Source organism: Enoplosus armatus, chromosome 4 (genome assembly GCF_043641665.1).
Source record: "Enoplosus armatus isolate fEnoArm2 chromosome 4, fEnoArm2.hap1, whole genome shotgun sequence".
NCBI classification, from domain to species: domain Eukaryota; kingdom Metazoa; phylum Chordata; class Actinopteri; order Centrarchiformes; family Enoplosidae; genus Enoplosus; species Enoplosus armatus.
Window position 1 is genome coordinate 25,555,922 of NC_092183.1, and position 19,039 is coordinate 25,574,960.

General features: G+C 41.8%; 1 protein-coding gene across 4 annotated transcripts; it reads right to left on the reverse strand.

Annotated features, from left to right (window-relative positions):
* Positions 1-77: 77 nt before the first annotated feature.
* tango2 (transport and golgi organization 2 homolog (Drosophila)) lies at positions 78-17,910 on the reverse strand. 4 transcript variants are annotated; one of them, XM_070903994.1, is made up of 10 exons: positions 17,845-17,910; positions 17,076-17,148; positions 16,635-16,751; positions 12,024-12,112; positions 10,128-10,247; positions 9,682-9,799; positions 3,855-3,922; positions 3,497-3,647; positions 2,261-2,365; positions 78-1,754 (listed from the first exon to the last, which is right to left on the reverse strand). In XM_070903994.1, the coding sequence occupies exons 3-10, from the start codon at positions 16,688-16,690 to the stop codon at positions 1,634-1,636; spliced, it is 828 nt and encodes a 275-aa protein (XP_070760095.1). In that variant the 5' UTR covers positions 16,691-16,751; positions 17,076-17,148; positions 17,845-17,910; the 3' UTR covers positions 78-1,633. The 4 variants fall into 4 exon arrangements, with proteins under 4 accessions (XP_070760095.1, XP_070760094.1, XP_070760093.1 ...); XM_070903993.1 differs by having other exon boundaries at positions 17,730-17,853; XM_070903992.1 differs by lacking the exon at positions 17,845-17,910 and adding an exon at positions 17,776-17,840.
* Positions 17,911-19,039: the final 1,129 nt, after the last annotated feature.

Consider the following 19,039-nt stretch of genomic DNA (forward strand, 5'->3'; position numbering starts at 1 on the left):
TTAACGTGTAAGCGCCAGAACAGCCAAGAAATGAAGACCGGAGACATGTCATGTATAAATGCACTTCACAAACGAAATTGTTATCATTATTTATTTTATTCTCTGGTTTTCAATGTTTTAACTCAAATATGTGTCAGGGAAACACATTCAGTTAACACAAACGCACAACCTGCACAGGTTCTGCACCACACACTAATATCTCAATATCTCAACTTGCCGGTTGAGGTCAGTATTCACCAACAGTAGCAGATCAGTGACGATGCCAGCAGCTTAAACCCAGTGTTGCTCAGTTAGTCACATCTTACCTAACATCAAGCTCAAATTCAATGCAAGAGCAGCAATTTCTCATCTTTTTTATTTTTTTTATAATTTTAAATGAATGCAGTGATATTGGCCATGTCTGCAATTTTGTATATATATGTATATATATTTTTTTTAAAGTACCATGGGTCATTATCACAGCAGACATTTTGACTTTTCAAAGTAGGAAAATCACAGGTATTACTAACAACATATCAGCCATCTTTAATTTAAAAAAAAAAATGTATTTGCACCTGTATACTTCCTACTGTGACATGACAAAATGGCACCTGTGAAAAAGGCCTATTAACTTTTTGTAGCGAATAAAGTCTGCTGTACACTGTACGCTGTACACATTCAATATTTGCACATAGCCTTCTCCAAATTGAGTTTCTAAACCATTCAATAGCTTTCTTCAGGCTAGAAAGTGTGAATATCTTTCCTGTTGAATTAAGAGTCCCAATGCCTGTGCGAGTAGTATGAGCAAAAGTAAAATCCATCTGGTAAAAGGAAGAACCACCTGTCTTTTTGATATAGAGTGAAAGCAGAAATCACCTGACAGGATAATGAACACCTGTGCTTACTAAAACAAATTGGTTTCCTCACAGTGTGTTTGTGCATTAAAGTCAACAATCATAATATGGTAAGCCAAATGTGAGTGTTTGGATAAACTGTTTTTTTCCCCCCAAGCAGCTGTAAAATGCATTATTCTACCATGGAAGTGGCCAGAGATCCAGTGCCTGAAACTATTTGCATTCAACATTGAGATATCTGTCGTAACCAACACTGAGAATACTGTTGTGCAGTATTGTTGGGGCATAACTAAGTAATCAGGAATTGCTGTGATTTTAAATCAGATTACACATTCTCTGGAAAATTACTGGTGACCCGATGAATTCTCATAGTGTAAAACAGAAAATAATTTCAAACTGCAGTCTGGAAATTGTGCATTAAGTGTACATCCACTCCACATCATGGATTTCAAAAGGTAAGAATCTGACAGCAACAAGAATAAATGAGAGTACTTTCCTCTACAAAATTATAAATGTTCTTTGGCAATCTTTTAAATTAGCACACATTTTCAAAAGATGCATGTTTAACTTAAATCAACAATAAGAAACGCATATCACTGATTTTAATGAGGCAGCTAGTGTTGACCAGCTGAAGAAAAAGTGCAGACGAGTCTTCATGCTCACATAGCTGCTATGGTGAAGTGCAGCAGGAGGAGGAGGAGGAGGAGGAGGAGGAGGAGGAGGAGGAGGGGGGCGGGGAGGGGTGATGCGAGGAAAGGTGATGCAGAAAAGGCACAGAGTGGGTCTCCTCCATCACGTCTTCACACCTGCAGTTTGAACTGGAAAGAACTGGAGCTCCATTTGCTTGTGTCACAGTTGGGCATGGTGCGCTCTGTGAAGGTCACATTACCTTCTGCGTCTATCAGGATAATTGTATTGGTCCTAAGTGAGCAGGGACACAAGGGGATACAAGCAAACAAACACAAAAAACATAAAATAAATGACTGAAAATGCTTGAAAAAAACCAAAACACAAATCAAAGAAAACATGCTTGTGGAAGGAGTAACTCTGAGGACAACTGTGATAATCTAAAAGTCACATTTTCACATTTGAGGTATTAAGCGAACACCCGTATCAAGAATGAGCTGGCAGTGGCAGTGACGTTGCCTTTGGCAGGCTTTGATGGCTCTGGCAAAGACTGACCCTCTGACCTTTTGGCTACAGGACAGTCTCTGTATCCACTAATCCACCGTGGCATCACAGTGCAGACGATCCCCTTTCATTTCCTCGCTGTGGAGGATTGATTACACTGGGGATTTTTGTGTACCAACAGTTCTCTGTTGTCTATGATCCTGTAGGCGAGCACAGCCCCGTCAGTCACCTCAGGTGGAAACAAATGGGTGGGGGGGGTATAGGAGAGAGATTTGGCGTGGGTGGAAGACACTGACCTTGTGCCATAATGAGGGGAGCGAACACACACCGCGGACAGAGCCTGGAGCATGGGTTTGCTGTAATATTCGCCCTGGCTCTCCTGAGCTGGATCAGGTGTGTTCCTGTTAAACAAACACACAATACACGTCTTTGAGAAGCTTTAGAGTCACGAGTTGAAGTATATCATTCGCTATCATATTGCCCATGCAGTATATTTAAGCCAATCAACTCACAGCTCACTGAAATCTGTTTCTGAAAATATCTCAGACCACCATGCAGTTGAGTCTTGATGTAGTTTCTACATAAACAAAAGCCAGTTTACAAGTTTCTCCATAAGGTTTCAGAGTTGGCAAGACGTAGTTGGCTGGGTGCTCCCAATTAATGTTGACGCCAAGTCTGCTGTGTGCTTATCTCTTTCGACAAAAGTGCAGTTTGATATTTGAAACTCTGTTGCAGCTCTGTGCTTTCAGCTGCTCAAGAGGGAATTCATTGCTACAACCTGGGTCTAAGTTTTATCAGTTATGAAGAAAACATTTTACTTAACATTCTCTTGTTGAGAGACATGAAACAGAGTGCAAGGGGAAACCAACATCGCAAATCACCACAGATCAGACAGATTTGGAAGAAATCGTATTGAAATAATGCGCATTGCATTGGTTCGACATTTTGGGAAATACACTTATTCACTGTCTTGCTGAGAGTCATGTGTGTACAGTAAATATGAAGCTACAGACAGCAGCCGGTTAGCTTTGCGTAGGGTTGGGGGGGGGGTTATGTTGCATGACAACCTCACCGTGACGACAAGATAAACCCACAACTTGTCGTTTTTTTCTCACTTCAGCTTTTGTACGGCAGCTTCATATTTACCATAGAGGCATGGCAGCGCTATCGACCCTCTCGTCATTTTAAAATTGTTCGTTATATCCTTCTGGCAAAACTAAATGTTATGCGAAAGTCACAGTGTTATCAAGAGGAGCAGACACGGAGTGCAGCTCAGACTGAGCTCACAGTACCTGACACAGTATCTGTAATGTCGGGCATGTTCCAGGGACTCTGGTCCAGCTCTGTGTGCCTGAATCAATCAGCGTTTAGCCCCACATGTGGCACCCGACCTGGTAATATTCTGCAATGTTAACCCTAACCCTAACCCATAGAATTGCTTCACATCCAACATAAAGCCAATATAAATGTTGTTTTTTTTATTCATTTGAAGATTATTGATAAACTAAAATGTGTATGTGTTCACCACTCACAGTTCCTCATTATTGAGGACGTTGAGCAGCTCTTGCACCAGTCCATCGCAGGACAGGGACTGGTCGTCGACAACGCTGGTGAAGTGACGCTTGCCTTGCAGCAGTTTCTTCCACGGTGTGTCCAGCAACGAATTACTCAAGCCGTAGATTCCTGCTGGGGGGGAACGTGAAAAATATAGACAAATATATGCACCAGTAAGCTCTGTTAGTGGCCGTGTGGCACATCCTCCAACACATAGAGAATCTGAGAGCAACATCTACATGGAAATGTCAGGCTAACATCAATGGGCCATAGGCCGAGAGGAGAGGTAAATGTGAAATGAACGGTTTCTACAGCAACCATATCAAAAACACAGACCTGGTTTTAGATGGATGGGTTCAGGGCTGCCTCTGTTTCCATAGTAACACACAGTGTCTTGTTTGGCTCTACATGGGACACAGTAAGATGGAAAATTACAGATTGCATTTAGCGACGATTACATTAGTTTATGTCTAATTGTGAAGGCCGTGTCAAGAGTCATAATGATTCTGCGCTCTTGAAATAAGCGCAAATGCAGCAACGTTCAAAGGAGCACTCCTGAGGGAGTCACGTAAAATGAGTGCTCGGGGTGAAAGAGAATATCAACAGTGCACCATACAGTACTCTTTAATGATTGATTTTCTTTGCAGTCCCGGAAAATAGGAATTAAGAAGCCTGTTTCATTTGTAAAGGCAATTCAAATGGGAAAACACCCAACACCATAGTTAATTGCAGCATTTAAATCTATCCTAAAGGAACAACTGGGTGAAATTAAAGCTTCAAAATACAAATTAGTGCTGCAAACACCTTTGACTACCACAAAACCATTTAGTCACGGGGTTAAGTCTCTTTGCAAAGTCCTCAGTTAGAGGGTATTTATTCAGTCTGAAAAATCTCTCTGACATCAAGGGCATCTGTGACAGCTCTGGTACAGGAGAGTGAATAATAAATTATGACCAAATCCTTTGAACCAGCAGGGGAATGAATTTATTTGATGTCAATTTTATGACAGCCATACCAGTGGCATCAGTCAATCTGAAATGTGGTGCAACACTGCTTCAACATCTCACTTGGAAAGTTTCCCAGTCGAAAGCTGGCAAGACAGGAACAGAATTATGCTGCTGGGCTTGTAGCGCTGCCACAAACTTTATTGGATAGTTTGAAAAGCCAAAATACAAATGGGCCTTTGGCCTGTACCATATATCATCATAAACAGAAAATGGTTTGCCATAAAACCCATTAACAATGATTTAATATCCGATGTTTAGAGCTGAGTTGAGTTGATACACAGAAAATCAACTTTTAATAATCCCTACAACATTTGATTCAGTTTTTTTTTTTTTAAGCAAAAATGCCAAAGATGAGATTGTTCCAGCTTTTCAAGTGTGGAGATTTGCAGCTTTTCTCTCTGTAAAATTGAATTATCGTTGTCAGACAAAAGAAGCAATTTGAATTAGGAATTATGAAGGGGAATTTATCTGTTAATTGAAAAAAAATACTCGGTAGATCAATCGATAATGAAAATATACTTAGCTTAGCATATTCTGTTTATTGCTTATCAAAGTTCGACCTCACTGAGGCTTCATGCAGTGAAATGCTTGTCCTTGTTTTCCTATATAATCCATATAATGGAAGCAGTGGGTGGATCATTATCTATTAGGTCAACCCAACTACATGGACAGAATGATGTAAGAGAGCTGACAATAAATGTGATTGCATTTAGCATATTAACATGTAGGTGGTGACGGGGACTAATTCAAATCCTCTCATCTGATTAGTCCGTTTATTACCTCGCGCATCATAATTATAATCATAATATAACAATCGTCCCGTGCTTTCCTCTGGAACATTCCCATTTCTTTTCAACCCCAGCACACTACCAAAGACTTTCATTCCCTACAAATGATAAGAGATGAACTTGCTTGTCTAGAACTGTCCCTGTGCAGAGGTCATCCTTTACTGTTTGCGCAAGAACTCCTCTGTCTTGTGTAAATTTCCTGGAGCAGAGTGCTTTCTAAAAGGCAAGCGCAATAAGTGTCCAAGCAGCTGCGAGAGAATCCTCAAAGCTGTAGCTTAACATTACACCATCTCTCCGACAACAACACATCAAAAGACCTTCATACGGTTTCCGACTTGTACCCAAACCCAGTTGAGCAGTCTGAATAAACAACTACTTTTTCGGTGCTCCTACGGTTTCTATGAACGCAGCAGCACTGGCTTATGTTGACTCGGTGATAGCAGTCAGCCCTCGCACACACATGTGCACAGTAGCTGCTCAGTGGGGAGCAGATGGCCCTGCAACCTGAAGGGAAACTGAAGAATCTGTAAAGCTTTTACCTGTTGTCAGTTCTGCTGTTGGCAAACACAATGTCTGAAATCCTATTTTGATCTCGCTATTGTGACCTGAACTCAACAATACCAGAAAGGCCCGGTGTCAATGTATACACTTCGCCTGCGATATGCATCAAATGGGCCGCGGCGGTAGCAGGTGGAGGATTTGCAGAGAGACAGCTCAATTTCAGCCATTTGAAACCGGCTAGAATATTGCAAGTCCCATCAGGTGTGTGGTGGGTTGATTTGAACAGCAGGAGGTCAAGGCCACTGGGCAGGGAAGAGAACGAGGAGGGAAGAGTGGAAAACAGGCTTTTTCAGATCTCAGTCAGAGAGGTAATCAGTATGCTGGCTGGGAGGCGTTCTAATGAAGAGTCCTCTATGCCGAGGCTGCGGAGCAGTTTCCCCGTCGCCAGCTGTGGTGTAGTTGCCTGGAGATGGCTGGATGAGCTTTCAACGTGATCAGTTCAGAATGTAGATAGGCATGGTTGGCGGGGGCTCCTGGGTAACGACAGCATGTACTCTTGTAACCAATCGCACACATCTGTGCGTGTCCACCCACACATGCAGACATTAAAAGGCATGGAATAATTTGTTGGATATTGCTGGTGTTTAATCATTTTAATCATTAATCACTAGCCTCAGGGCTCTAAGGGTGGCAATGTTGGTCTGTCAGTCGGTCCACCACCTTGCACCAAGTGAATCAAAAACGGATAGATTGCCCTAAAATTTGGTACCGACTTTCAAAACTAATGACATTCCCGTCAGCCTCAGCTCAGCTAACCCCTTTTTACTGTGAGCGTCTACTGCTAATTCTATTCAGTACAAAACCCTGTTCTATTATCCTCAAAGAGAATGTGATTTGGAAAAAGCACAAACTCATAGTTGTTCCTGTTTAAAATTTCGAGAGTTCATCCACCCCTGATACTCTGGAATGTGGATATCTGCTCCACGGCTGTTTTTCTTTCTCAGCTCGAACAAGTTTCTGCCAAGAATTACAACACGTGGTTCGAGGCCATCAGATTGAACCATTTTTCCAAAAGTTGTTTTTATAAAGCAGCCACACTCTTGCTCGACTGAAAGTGCATTAAGCCGGGCATTTCTTTGCAGGCAAACATCAGAGGAGATATTCATTAAAATGGATAATCTCCGGGCACTGACTTTAAAGCGAGAGTGACACAAAGTGGGATCAAAAGCCAAAGCTATAGAAAGTCCGATGAAATGTTGGATATGGAGCCTTGAGAGCATCAAGCAGAGAATATCTGAGATCAAAATTTAAATGTATTATTAAATATATATGACATTAGCTCCACCGAGGGAAGTCCCAGCGCGACGTTCTGGGAAATGCACGGCTGCCACTGACCAAATCATTCGCGTGTACAGCTCAACCCAACATGGTTATGGATTATTAATCAAGGCAGTATTGGTTTAACAAGCATCACAATTAAAAAGGAGCAATACATAAGTCATGTCCAGGCTGAGATATCTGAATGCCTCTGAGTTGTGTACAACGGGAACACCCTTTCTCTCACATGCATGTCAATGAGGGTGATCACACACACTCTCCAAAGAAAAAAATCAGACGTACTTTCACAGCACGAGGCTCTGTCGAGTGATTTCAGCCCCACATGACGGCCTAGTCGAAGTGGGAGACATAAGGTAATGCCTCACAACATAAACTGTGCTTGTGTCTCACGAGCGTGGGGTGGCACCTTATTCCCATAAGAAAGAGGAATGCCACTGGGGCAGTGCAGGTGCAACTACAGCTCCCAGTCTTAACAAGGGCGTTTGCACATCAACCTATCAAAGAAACAACAGCCAAGCCTTCTAGCTGCTGTTTAGTCCTGAAGTGAAAAGAGAAAAATAAAAAAGGGTTTTCAAAGGCCGAAATAACTCCAATATTCCTGGACTGCTGCTGCGAATAGCTGATATTAAAACACCTGAAATTGATCCTTTGAAACTTGCACGTTTCTTTCATTCTTTCATTCAATTGCCCGTGCATTAAGCTCCTCCCCCCAAAAACAGTGGCTGTCCAATCATAGCTTAGCGACCATAACTAGGCACAGCGGGTCTGTCAGGTTTCGGATTTCGTCCCACACGTTGAATGCCAGGCATTTAAAGAGTTTGGAGGGTGGCGTCTTCTTTGGCCTTTCAAATACCAAAAACACAAGTGCAAAATTTGGGAGGAATGGATCCGTTCACAACAGCATATCCACTGTGTAGCATTTCCCCGCCGTATGGAAGCTGTTCCTGGGTGCTCCTAGATAGGAGTGGAGCAGCTGTGTCCTGCTGTTTAATGGATTTGCTTTGGTTTGCATTCCGGCAACCCTAGACAAACTCGTTTTGCCAGATAGCATAACGTTGGCCAAAACATGGGTTAGTCCTCAACCTGAAAGCATTCACTCTTGCTGTGTTAAATCTCGGTCTTGCTTGTCCAAGTCAACTAAGCAGCCGAACACGTCAGAATGAAATAACAGTGTGACGTCACATTGTTCCTCATCATACTTGCTCTACACTGCAGTAAGAACAATGCAGTTTCTTTCATTTCCTTCCTTCAGATTGGAACATTAACAGGTGAGGACTGCTGACTTTTTGCCGGGGACACGGAGCTTTAGCATCAAGTCTTTTAGAAGTACATCATGCGCGTAGCCAACAAGTCCACATTCAAGACCTTTTAAGAGGGTTCTCGTTTTACAAGAAGTCAGCTGGAAACATTACAAAGTCAGCTGGAGACAAAGTTTAGCTCAACTAGTTAGATAGCTTCAGCTGATAAAACCAGTGAGAGTGGAATCAAGGATCCATTGTTTCAATCAACTGCATTATATCCATCATATTGGAGACAGGCAGCAATGATTAGCTGGCATCATAGTTGTTGTGTTTTTAATGATATTATAAGCCTAATACAGCAGAAAAGCAAAGTATCTCTCTAACCTAAAAGCGATGCTTAAGAATGTGGAGGAAGGGATGAACAAGCATAAGAAAATCCGTTTTGAGAGGAGATCCCGCTTGAGGCCATGTTACCAGGATACATGGATCATGACACCAAACTCCACTGTGGAAATCCTGATTTTTTTTTTTCCCCCCGGCAGGGATACGGTTTGGTAGGGGTGTGCATTGGAGCTGAACCTCCAACCTCTTGCTGGCAGAAACTGAGACCTGTTTCCATGCCAATTGTCTACAGGGGCCTCCACAATGACAGCTATCTTGGTGTGCACTGATCCCACTTTGATTTTTTTTGCCCTTTTACCAGATCACCAAATTCATGCAAGTCAGGCTGGTGAAGCAGGCAAGGGAAAAAAAAGATAAAGAAAAGAAAAACAAAAACCCTCATTATTTTTAATGCCGTCTAGATTTTCTTTGTCTGAAAGCCTGAAATACGAACAGGTGTTCCGTTAAAAATTTAATGCTGGCTCTTTCACAGCTCAGCATCTGAGATTTCTTTTCAGCTCTGCCTGCTTAGCACTCCAGAGATGAAGACGCCGCCTTTGCGGTTTCATTCCAAGTTGAAGCCAGATCTCAGAGGAACAGAGTTACAGCCCATTCTCAACAAGTTCAGAAAAAAATATTTCGTGCGCAAGAATCTGCCAATGTCAACTCATGACACCCACACAGTGCAATAAAGAACTTGTCTTAACATCCGACAGCCTTAGGTGGCCACGTTACATATTTTTCCTCACTCTCTGGAATAGATTTCAACTTGTGAAATGTACCACATTGAGAGTATGGCTGCTTACTGGAAGACAAGTGTGTCTTTTTACAACTAAACCTCAGTGGAGAGATTCTCGCGAAGTTAACACATCTTCACCCGTCGACCTCACCGAGATGGTCCACTCACTTGAACTCCGCTGTGATGAGGTTGAAGCCGTTGTACAGGTGGCTCTCTGTCGACACCTTCTTCAGGTAGGAGTAGCTGTCCTGATCCTTGTCCATCAGGTAGTTAGACACTAGAAATCCTGCACAACGGCAAAGGTAAAAAGAAATGGTTCCTAAATGATGCACTCAATAGAGCCAGCCTGGTTGTTAATAATAAACACATGCATATAATATATAAATATTGAAAAAGATAGATGTCATGAGACCCTTCAAAATGTGGCACAAAAAGCTGTGTTGTGCTTTAAATGGTGGATGACAACTAAATATAGAGCGACACCTTCTTAAAGAAATTGCATGACAGTTAAATCATCAAATAAATCTGGAGTGAAGTAAGCAACATAAACGATACAGTACGACGTAACACTAGACATTCTCTCAGTGGTTTTCATGGCTGTTCAAGGCTTTCACCTCTTCCTTGTGCATCCGGTTTGGGCCGTCCTTCCATGTAGTTGGTGATTGCAGCCAGCTTGCCCCGCTTGCTGATCCCCAGCCATGATCCTCCTTCCTTGCCATATTCCAGGTCCAGGCCTGGTTCACACAAAAGCACAGGAAAGTTTATTATATTCGGGAGGTCAAATATATTGCACGTTAGCCATTCAGTAAGCCATAACATCGATCGAAAATAACTCTTGGAATAACAACTCACAATCACAACACGTCAAATGAAAAAGATCTTCATTGTGTGGGATCAATAACAGTGTTTCCTCCACACTACAAAATACACTACCCCGCATCTATTCAGTAATTCAGTCATTCCAATGTTGTCAATGTTCTAATGTAAGACGTACATTGACTAACAATGACTTACTGGTGTAATTTACTGTGATATTTCCTGGAAAGGATAATTTAATTTGGTAATAATTGTATGTAATTGCTAGCATTTTTTAGTCAAAACACAGCAGGTCAGCTGAACATGTGAAAAAGTGAAATTTGCATGCATATGAGTCAACGTATGAAACATAAAGTATCCAATATTAAACAAATAACGGGAACGATTATTTGGGTTTAGATTGAACTTTTCTTTCAAGGAAATTCTCCCATAATTAGTATTAAATTCCATATTTATTTGCAGGCAACGTCCTTGGAAATTGTTAGTAAATTATGTAAAAAAGAAATCTCATAGGTTGTCTCTTTCTCCATTTACAACATTAGTCTTTCAACAATGGGGGCCGTGTCTGAAAGTCTGGCAAAGGCAGTGAGAAAACATACGGAACTTACTTGACAAGCCTGCATTAAGATACATCTGATGAAATACAGAGCTAAACAGATGATGTAATCTCTAGTACATCCTTTGATGTGTGTTTTGATTGGACTACGCTCATGTGCAGCTTCGTCAGTAATGAAATAAGCTCAACCCATCAATGCTTTCCTTCCACATTCCCCCTCTTCACATGACACGGAAAAGGCGGGGCACTGAAAGTCTACTGCGCTTCCGGGTGATCAATAAAGACGGGTCCACTTACACTGACAGTGACCAAGAGAGCCAAACGGTCTTGCTCCTCTGGGGGCGGATGGAGAGCTAGCCTGATCCCACTGGGAGCTATAGCTTACTTCCTTTCTCGTCATGCTATGTCTCCTTCAGGGCCCTGCCTCCGCAACCCCCCCACCCCCAGCCCCCGCAGATAAGACAGAGCCATTTATTCCTGTCACTTCGCATAAAAGCAGCCATCAATTAAGGGCCCACTACTGGAGTCCTGACCCCTCTATTACGGAGGGGAGAAGGAGACTGATGAACAACGAGGCCATCTCTGCGTTTCCTCCTTCAGCTGGGAAAAAAAAAAAAGGATGATTGATTCCCCCTGCTTGGCTATAATGTGTATTGGACATCAGTCAATTAAATATAGTTTACTGCGGGTGGGGATGTCCTGTGACGGAGTGGAGGAGAATTGGATTCTGGGGTGAAGGAGACTGATTTTTTTTCCTTGACTATAGAAAGCCATTTAGCCTGGAATAAAACCGAAGTCAAACAGGGCTAAAGAGCCAACATCGGCTGCATTTTCACACAGTCACAAGTGTTTTAAAGTTGAACACGTGTTCCATTTGCACAGATTCAACACAAATTCTTCTACATTGTCTTGTTTCCAACTTTTTAACCACTTTGGCCAGGTCTCCCTTGCAAAAGAGCCTTCCGACCTTATTTGCGACATGCAATAGATACAAAGCCAACTGGTCTAACTTGCTTCATGTTTACTATCTATGTTTAAGTAAACAGTAAGTAAATAGCGCTGAGTGAATAAACGTTGCTATTTATTTTGCAGGGAAACTTGAGCAGTGAGCTGGACTCAAAAAAAGGTACAGACTTACCACTGAGGATCTCACTGTTGGTCCCCCAGAAGTCTGCGGCTTTGGAGGGCCTGTTGTAGAACTCATCTCTGTTTGCAGCCAAAATTAGCCTGAGGAGGGGGAGGGAGAGGGGTTTAGAAGTTGTTTTTTTGTTCATTCAGTGAGTCTTGCTCATTCGCTCTTGACATATGAGTTATTACAGACGGCCCTCGCCGGTCTCAACAGCAGACCCATCATCAACGGGTTCATTCATCACCATGAACACATGATACCTCATCCCACAAGTTAATAAGCTGGTAGACACACAGACACAGAGAGTCTCCTGGACATAGTGTTACACGTTCGCAGAGTCTCCCCCCTGGCTTCATAAAGGCCTCAGATGTGTCCAGGATGTTACAAACTGATTGAGCAGGATGCAGAAGATACAAAAGGTCGAGGTTACGAGGACGAGGACTTCCTTTGATGATGTGAGGATCAAAAAGGAATGCGACTTCAAAAAGGACAAGCCAATATAAAAGTTATAGGCAGCCGGCCTTAAGAGTGAGGAAGTGAAGCAGAACTTCGCCAGGTTCTGTTGGTGCAATTGCCGTTTTTTTAATTTGCATGTTTTTGCACGGTTTACCATGCAAAAACATGCATCATTTAAATGACTATGACTATGCCTTTCAATAGTCTTTCAGATGTATGATTGCCTTTTCCTTGTTTTCAGACAGCCATTTGTTACATTCGTTTCAGAGCATTATAAAAATTAGAGACAGGGGTGGGTGATGTGGACAAAACCAGTATCATGATACTGTAACTATCACACCGTTATATCTAGAAGAGTGATGTTACGATATTAACTAAAGTATTCCCATTATACTTAACGTTAACTCAAGTTTGAATCAAATGTTCTTTAACAAAATCGTATAAATTCCCACGTTTGAGCTCTTTTTTTTTTAAAAGCAATTTCAAATAAGACACATTTACCTAAATCGGTGACAGATCTGGATAAACCATCGCATCTTCAACTCATTTTGCAACCTCACCTGGACATGTTACTTTTATCTGATTCTGAAGCTGCTTTTATTGCCACAACGCAAACGTTTACGGCCTACAAACACGAGTGAACAGCCTGAACAAGTGTGTGATCTGATTGAACAAATGTGTCTGTGGTCTGACGCAGGCGGCCTGTCAGTTAAGCACTGCGCTACACTTTGACCAGCATTAATATTCAGGCAGTCAGTGAGTAATGATGCCATCACCTTCATGGCCATTAACAACTGCAAGCTGCATTGTGACCTGTATCTAATGCAAACGCCAGCCATTAGTTTCTACATTACTAGCAGGTCACTACTGTCAATTGGAAATGTAACATCACTTAGTGGCTATATATGCTCACTCAGCTTCTGGTATCCACTACTCACATAGCCACACACACACACACACACCTTCCTCCAGCTCATCTCACCCATCCAGCAGTTATGAAACACAGGAAACAATTATTCCCTTGCTCAGAGGAAAGGATGACCTCTCACTATTGCAACCTATGAGTTTTGTAAACATGAATTAGCATTTTATTAGCATTAGAATCATATTGTGGACTTCCATATTTTACGGCGTGTAAACACGCTAAACGGCAACATATATGCACTGCTGTCAATAAAACTAAAACTACATTTATAGAATTTGAGTTAAAGATTATTGAGATATGGATTTAAACACTGCACACAGGCACTTATACACCCCTTGGGGAAAGTATACAGACCAGGAAAGAGCCAATGAAATGTATTGACCTCTATAATAGCTGTATGTTGCTTCGGAGCTTGGCAATGGCCCCCCTATTAATCTTTCAGGAAGGGAATGTGGATCCTGTTAAGAGCAAACAGATAAACCAAACTGACCCAATAAGGGTCGACCTCTGTGCATCAAAGGCTAATGATAACCTGTTCCCATGGCACCGTGTGACCCACCACTGATCCAGAAAAACAAAGCTAACGCTAATGATGCTACACAAGAGAGAGCATCTGCTATCGGATCCTGAGGGGAGAATCACACAGCGAGCAGCTCTGATCACAGTAAGTCAGCCAGCTGCATCATGTGGGAGGGATGGTGAGAAGCAGAGCGGTATCAAAGCGCTTCATGAATACTGAACTCTGATTTCTTTTCTATTCAACAAACACGGTGGCTTGTAGACTTGGCAGCAGCCCCTTCAGGTCTACTGTGGAATTATGTATTCAAGGATATTCCCAAGTCCCACAGGATCGTTCCTTATTATTTTCGTGAGGGCTTGTTTATCTTGCATCAGCGTCATGTTAAAATTTCCACTTCCACCAACCATTTGAAGACTATGAAACTATGAAAGATATTTATTGTCAACAGGAGGAAACTCAATGTGACTTTTACTCTGAAACAACCATTAGCAGATGCTGAGATATTACACTGCATGAGTGAAAACTTTAACCTGCTGGCACCTGCTATGGGAAAAGTCAGGGGGTCACCAAAGTTATCAAGAGTTATCCTTTGGGCACCCTGTATATCTGTGCCCAATTTCATGGCAATCCATCCAGGAGAAAAAAAAACAGAAAATCCAACCTTATTGTGGCGCTAGAAGAAAAGTCAGGGGATCACCAGAGTCACTAGGATTCATCCTCTGGGGACATGAATGTCAGTACAAAATTTGATGGCAATCCATCCAATAGCTGTTGAGATATTTCATTCTGGACCAAAGTGAACCAACTGACACACTGACACTGTCGTTCTTAGCGTGTTTAACAATATCCAAATCTAATTGGCAGGCTGCCATGACATATAACGAATATACTCCTGCTCCCAAGGGGATCAACCTTTTAGGCTTTGGGAACTCCCAAAACATCGACGTGCTCACAGCACATATCATAATTTAATTGCCAGATTGCCATGAATGACATCATACTCCTAAAGGGAATAAACTATTTTATCCCCACCAATGCAAAAGCCCTACGAGAAATTGTCGGTAAGTGGTTTGTTTAGTCAATCGCTTTCATCTTTTTGGGTGCAATGAACATAGCAGCCTCTAGGGAGTGCTACTGGAGCTGTTGATACTTAAATGGCAGCCTAAAGGAAGTGCTATATTTACAGGCCAAAAATCATATTACAGTTGTGGTTGGTTGATTGCAGAACTGCTTTCTTTCTGAGCAGCTGACAAAGTTGAAATAAAAAGGAACAGCGCAGGCTGGAAATCTCAGCATGTGGGTAATCATTGAGTCATTTGTGCTGAACAAGAATCCATTTAACCCCCGCAGGTATATTCCTGTCATTTTGTGCTGTGGGGGGTGTAATAATTGTACTTAATGAAACTTTAATCTTGCCTTCAACCCAATTTAGTCTAAGTATGCCTTTTGATTTACACATCACTGCAGCAAAAGACAACTACTTCTGCAACTAGCAGTCTATATATAGCACTGATGTAACCACGTTAGGACACAGTACGTTTCACCTTTCCCCAGGTTCAGGTATGAGTCAGTCCTCATGACACACCTCTGCTGTGATCTCCTTAGGCCGGGTCAGACTCCCAGAGGGAAGGACAGAGATGGACTATGGCCAGGTAGAGAGCTCACTCTCACGCTCAGGGGGATTATAACAAGCTGGACTCGACATTACCCCCGTAGCTCACGCTGACTGCTCATGGTGCACTGGCCTGTGCAGCCCACTGACAGAAGTTCGCATTTACTGCTGGGTAGGGCACATGGAGGTTGCACAAAGATTCATTCAGCACTTTAAAAAGGTAGATTTGAGCAACAGATGTGATGTATTTTTTTCATAGTAAGTATGTAAGTAAGTCCATTATGTGCCCAATACAGATTGCTAGTCATCTCATAAAAAACGTGACACCTCCAAAATCAGATGTCCCTTAGTTCCACGTTTATAAAATAGATAAAACAACAAAAAATCTCTTCCCTTAAGTCCTTTGTTACTATACTGCTGTTAGTGTGTGTTTGCACCTCTGCTCAAAGCTCCAAGTGGCACACTAGACAACCGTGGAACAACATGAAATAGGGAACATAGCAGCATTGTCAAGAGTATGACAGCAGTGATGTCAAGACGTGACGCGACTTGATTTATCCACCTGAAAGCTTGTTCCGCTTGTATTTATTTTTATTTTGAGAAAAAAAAACGTATCTATATATTCTACTTCACTGAAGCTATATGATGCAAGCTGAGTAAAATATTCAAACCCAGCACTGGTGTTTTTATAGCTGCATCAACAAGAAATATTGTGCATAGCTGTTATGCACACTTCCCTAAAATAAAGCCTGACATGTTGGGAAACTTAAAAAAAAAAAAAAAATAGCCTCACAACAGTGTTCATCAAGATGGACCAAACTTCAGGATTTTAAAGGTAAACATAAACACACTTCACAAAACTTGCTGCTTGACACAAGATTTAAGAATATACTAAATCTCTACTTGCTCCAAGTGTGCGGTTTGTTTAAAGATATTTTAGATTAAGATTTCTGGTTTGAATTTTGTAGCACCAAGTGCAATTAAGAAGCATTCTCTGCACATAAGGCATTTCATGATCTTTTGGGAGCATCTGTGTTGTTCTCATATACTTTCATTGCATTGAGTAACAGTAAGTATCAAAGTTTGTTGGAAGGGTTCATTGCTCACCTGTAGGCATTTTTGGATGCAGGCCGGGGGTCAAACTTGAAGAAAATTATACACATGGATGTATTGGGGGATCGTTGACAAAGTTTCACTCAATCCACCTTCGGATCTTTGTCATATCTGACAAAAAAAACAAACAAACAAGAAAACAGAAAAAAGGACCAAGTAAGCACCTGGGTTTAGTGTTGGTGTATGAGGACATGGAATGTGTGGGAACGTGATGACTGTAGAAATTAAGACATGTGTTGTGAAACAAAACGATGACCTAGGGAGACTGGGGAATGTTTGTTCAAATTGAGCAATATTACACAGACTGAGATAACCGCAGCTTTTCTTCAGTGCCCGTGTCCACAGAGCACATCTCTGGAGGGAATGTGCCATATCTTTAGGATGCACAAAAGGAATACATATTCTTCACTAAACAGTGATTATTTCAATACTTACATGGTAAATTTGGCTGTAGGACAAACAAATGGACCATCCAGGGTGCATACTGTGTGTGTGTACTCCCGTGAACCTGACCCATGTTCAAAACAGCAAGTGTTAGGCTTTGCATCGCAGAGGTTCATTTTCTTTATCATTATTTTAACTGTGTTGAGTACAAAAGGTAGCGATGAATCAACAGAAGTTCAGAAACTCCTCTATCATTCACAATGTCATTCTTTGATGTGATAGGTTAGGGCACTATAATCATCTGATACTAGCAAGCTAGCAGGCCATGACTACTTATTAGACTGTTACCATTGACTGCCTTTGTTAACAGTCTAATAACACTTGAGTTAAACTTGTGAATAGCACTGTGGCAAGTTATTAATAGTTGCCAGTAGTCCTTCTTCAAGACGAGCTGGCCTAATAGCCACTGTCTGTTGTGTTAGCTAGATATATGGCTGGTAACAAACAACTCTTGCCTTGCAGACCAATTACAGAACTTGGTTAAGTAACAATATAACATGTGGCTAGTTCTAGCGCTACCAGTAAATTAGTTTCAGTATAACGTGTTAACCTAAGCAATAGCAAGCTAATGTTAGCATTATTACAGTCAATAACATAACGATGACAGAGAGACAAACCAAGCAAACTTTAGCTAACGCTACCAACCTAAACTTAGTTATGCGCCACACATTAAACTGCAAATAATACTTGCTCTGCCAACTGTTAGCCCGCTGTCTTCTACACAGTTTACTGCTGTGTAGTGTCGGCTGTTTGTACTCACTGTCCCTTTACACTCGCTGTTGACAACTAATAGGAAGTGTTCACGTTGAGTGACCTCGATTTATGTCTGCAGACGTCTCGTCAGCCTCTACAGCGGGTGTGAGTTTGCTCTCCGCGCCCTGCCCTGTTTCCCGCCCACCCGGGCGCTGTAAACACTTAAAACGAGTTCACTTCCACCAAGGCTCTGAGGTTCGCTGTGATTGGTCAGTTAACAAGCAACGTCACACACACCGGGTTCACGGCAAACCGTAACAATTACCTTTCCGGTTAGTTACAGTTCCATTCAAAATAAAAGCATTGATGTTTGAAAAGTACGTTTTGGTTAAATTATCTAAAATATGGATTTAGGCTTGGCTTGTTGTTGACACCCGAACAAAACTGAAACACACAGCTTTTGCTCTAAACTTTATTAGGTGCAAGGATCAACATTTTAACACAATATGCGTCCAAATCAGCACAGCTCATTCGGGGCTTGTAGGACCAGCTAAGAAACATAGATAGATTAATAAATAAATAAATAAATGATTATTCCAATGCTTAACACATAGCGTACTAGTCTGATGGTTGTGCACTCTTAAAATGTAAAATCAAACCAACTTACTGATTTCTTATGCACGGATCTACACTATATTGTACTGAATGTTTTTTCTCCGGCGTTTGTATCGCTTTGAAAACCTCTACTTTGAAAAAGTATTCACTAGCCGTTTTCTTAGTATTTGTGCTGACTTGACAAAGATACAGTACCAGTAAATTATTATAACAATAGGGGAAATCTGGGGAAATAGAAGACAGAAGATATGACAAAATAAAATAGAGCTGATACACATGAGTGACTTACTGGACAGTTTGTGTTTTGTGGCATTTAATGAGCGAGTCAGCGGAATAATCCTTTTCACACACAACATTGAGTACTGACCAAATGGGAACAATTTAGAGAATAACACGAGCAAACGGCCAAATTATCAATCCTCCGGATAAACAATCACAACAATCGATCGCAAACGTCCCCCAATGCTGAGCAAGTGGTGATGGGGCGGAGACACTTGCTGTGACCGACAGCATCCAGCACTGTTGTGGATGAGAGGGATAAAGACTGCTCTGCCCTTCATACAACGCGTCGCACTCGCTAATTAGTGGCTAATAATCACCGGTAGTCGCTTTGAGTGCGAAAAATAACTTTTGAATCAGTTAGCGTT

Coding starts and splice junctions, on each gene's coding strand:
- tango2 (XM_070903994.1), bottom strand. CDS start 16,690: ATGTGTATAATTTTCTTCAAGTTTGACCCCCGGCCTGCATCCAAAAAT. Junction 10,248..12,023: donor CAACAGTGAGATCCTCAGTG/GTAAGTCTGTAC, acceptor TGTGTGAACCAG/GCCTGGACCTGGAATATGGC. Junction 3,648..3,854: donor ACCCATCCATCTAAAACCAG/GTCTGTGTTTTT, acceptor CCCCCCCAGCAG/GAATCTACGGCTTGAGTAAT.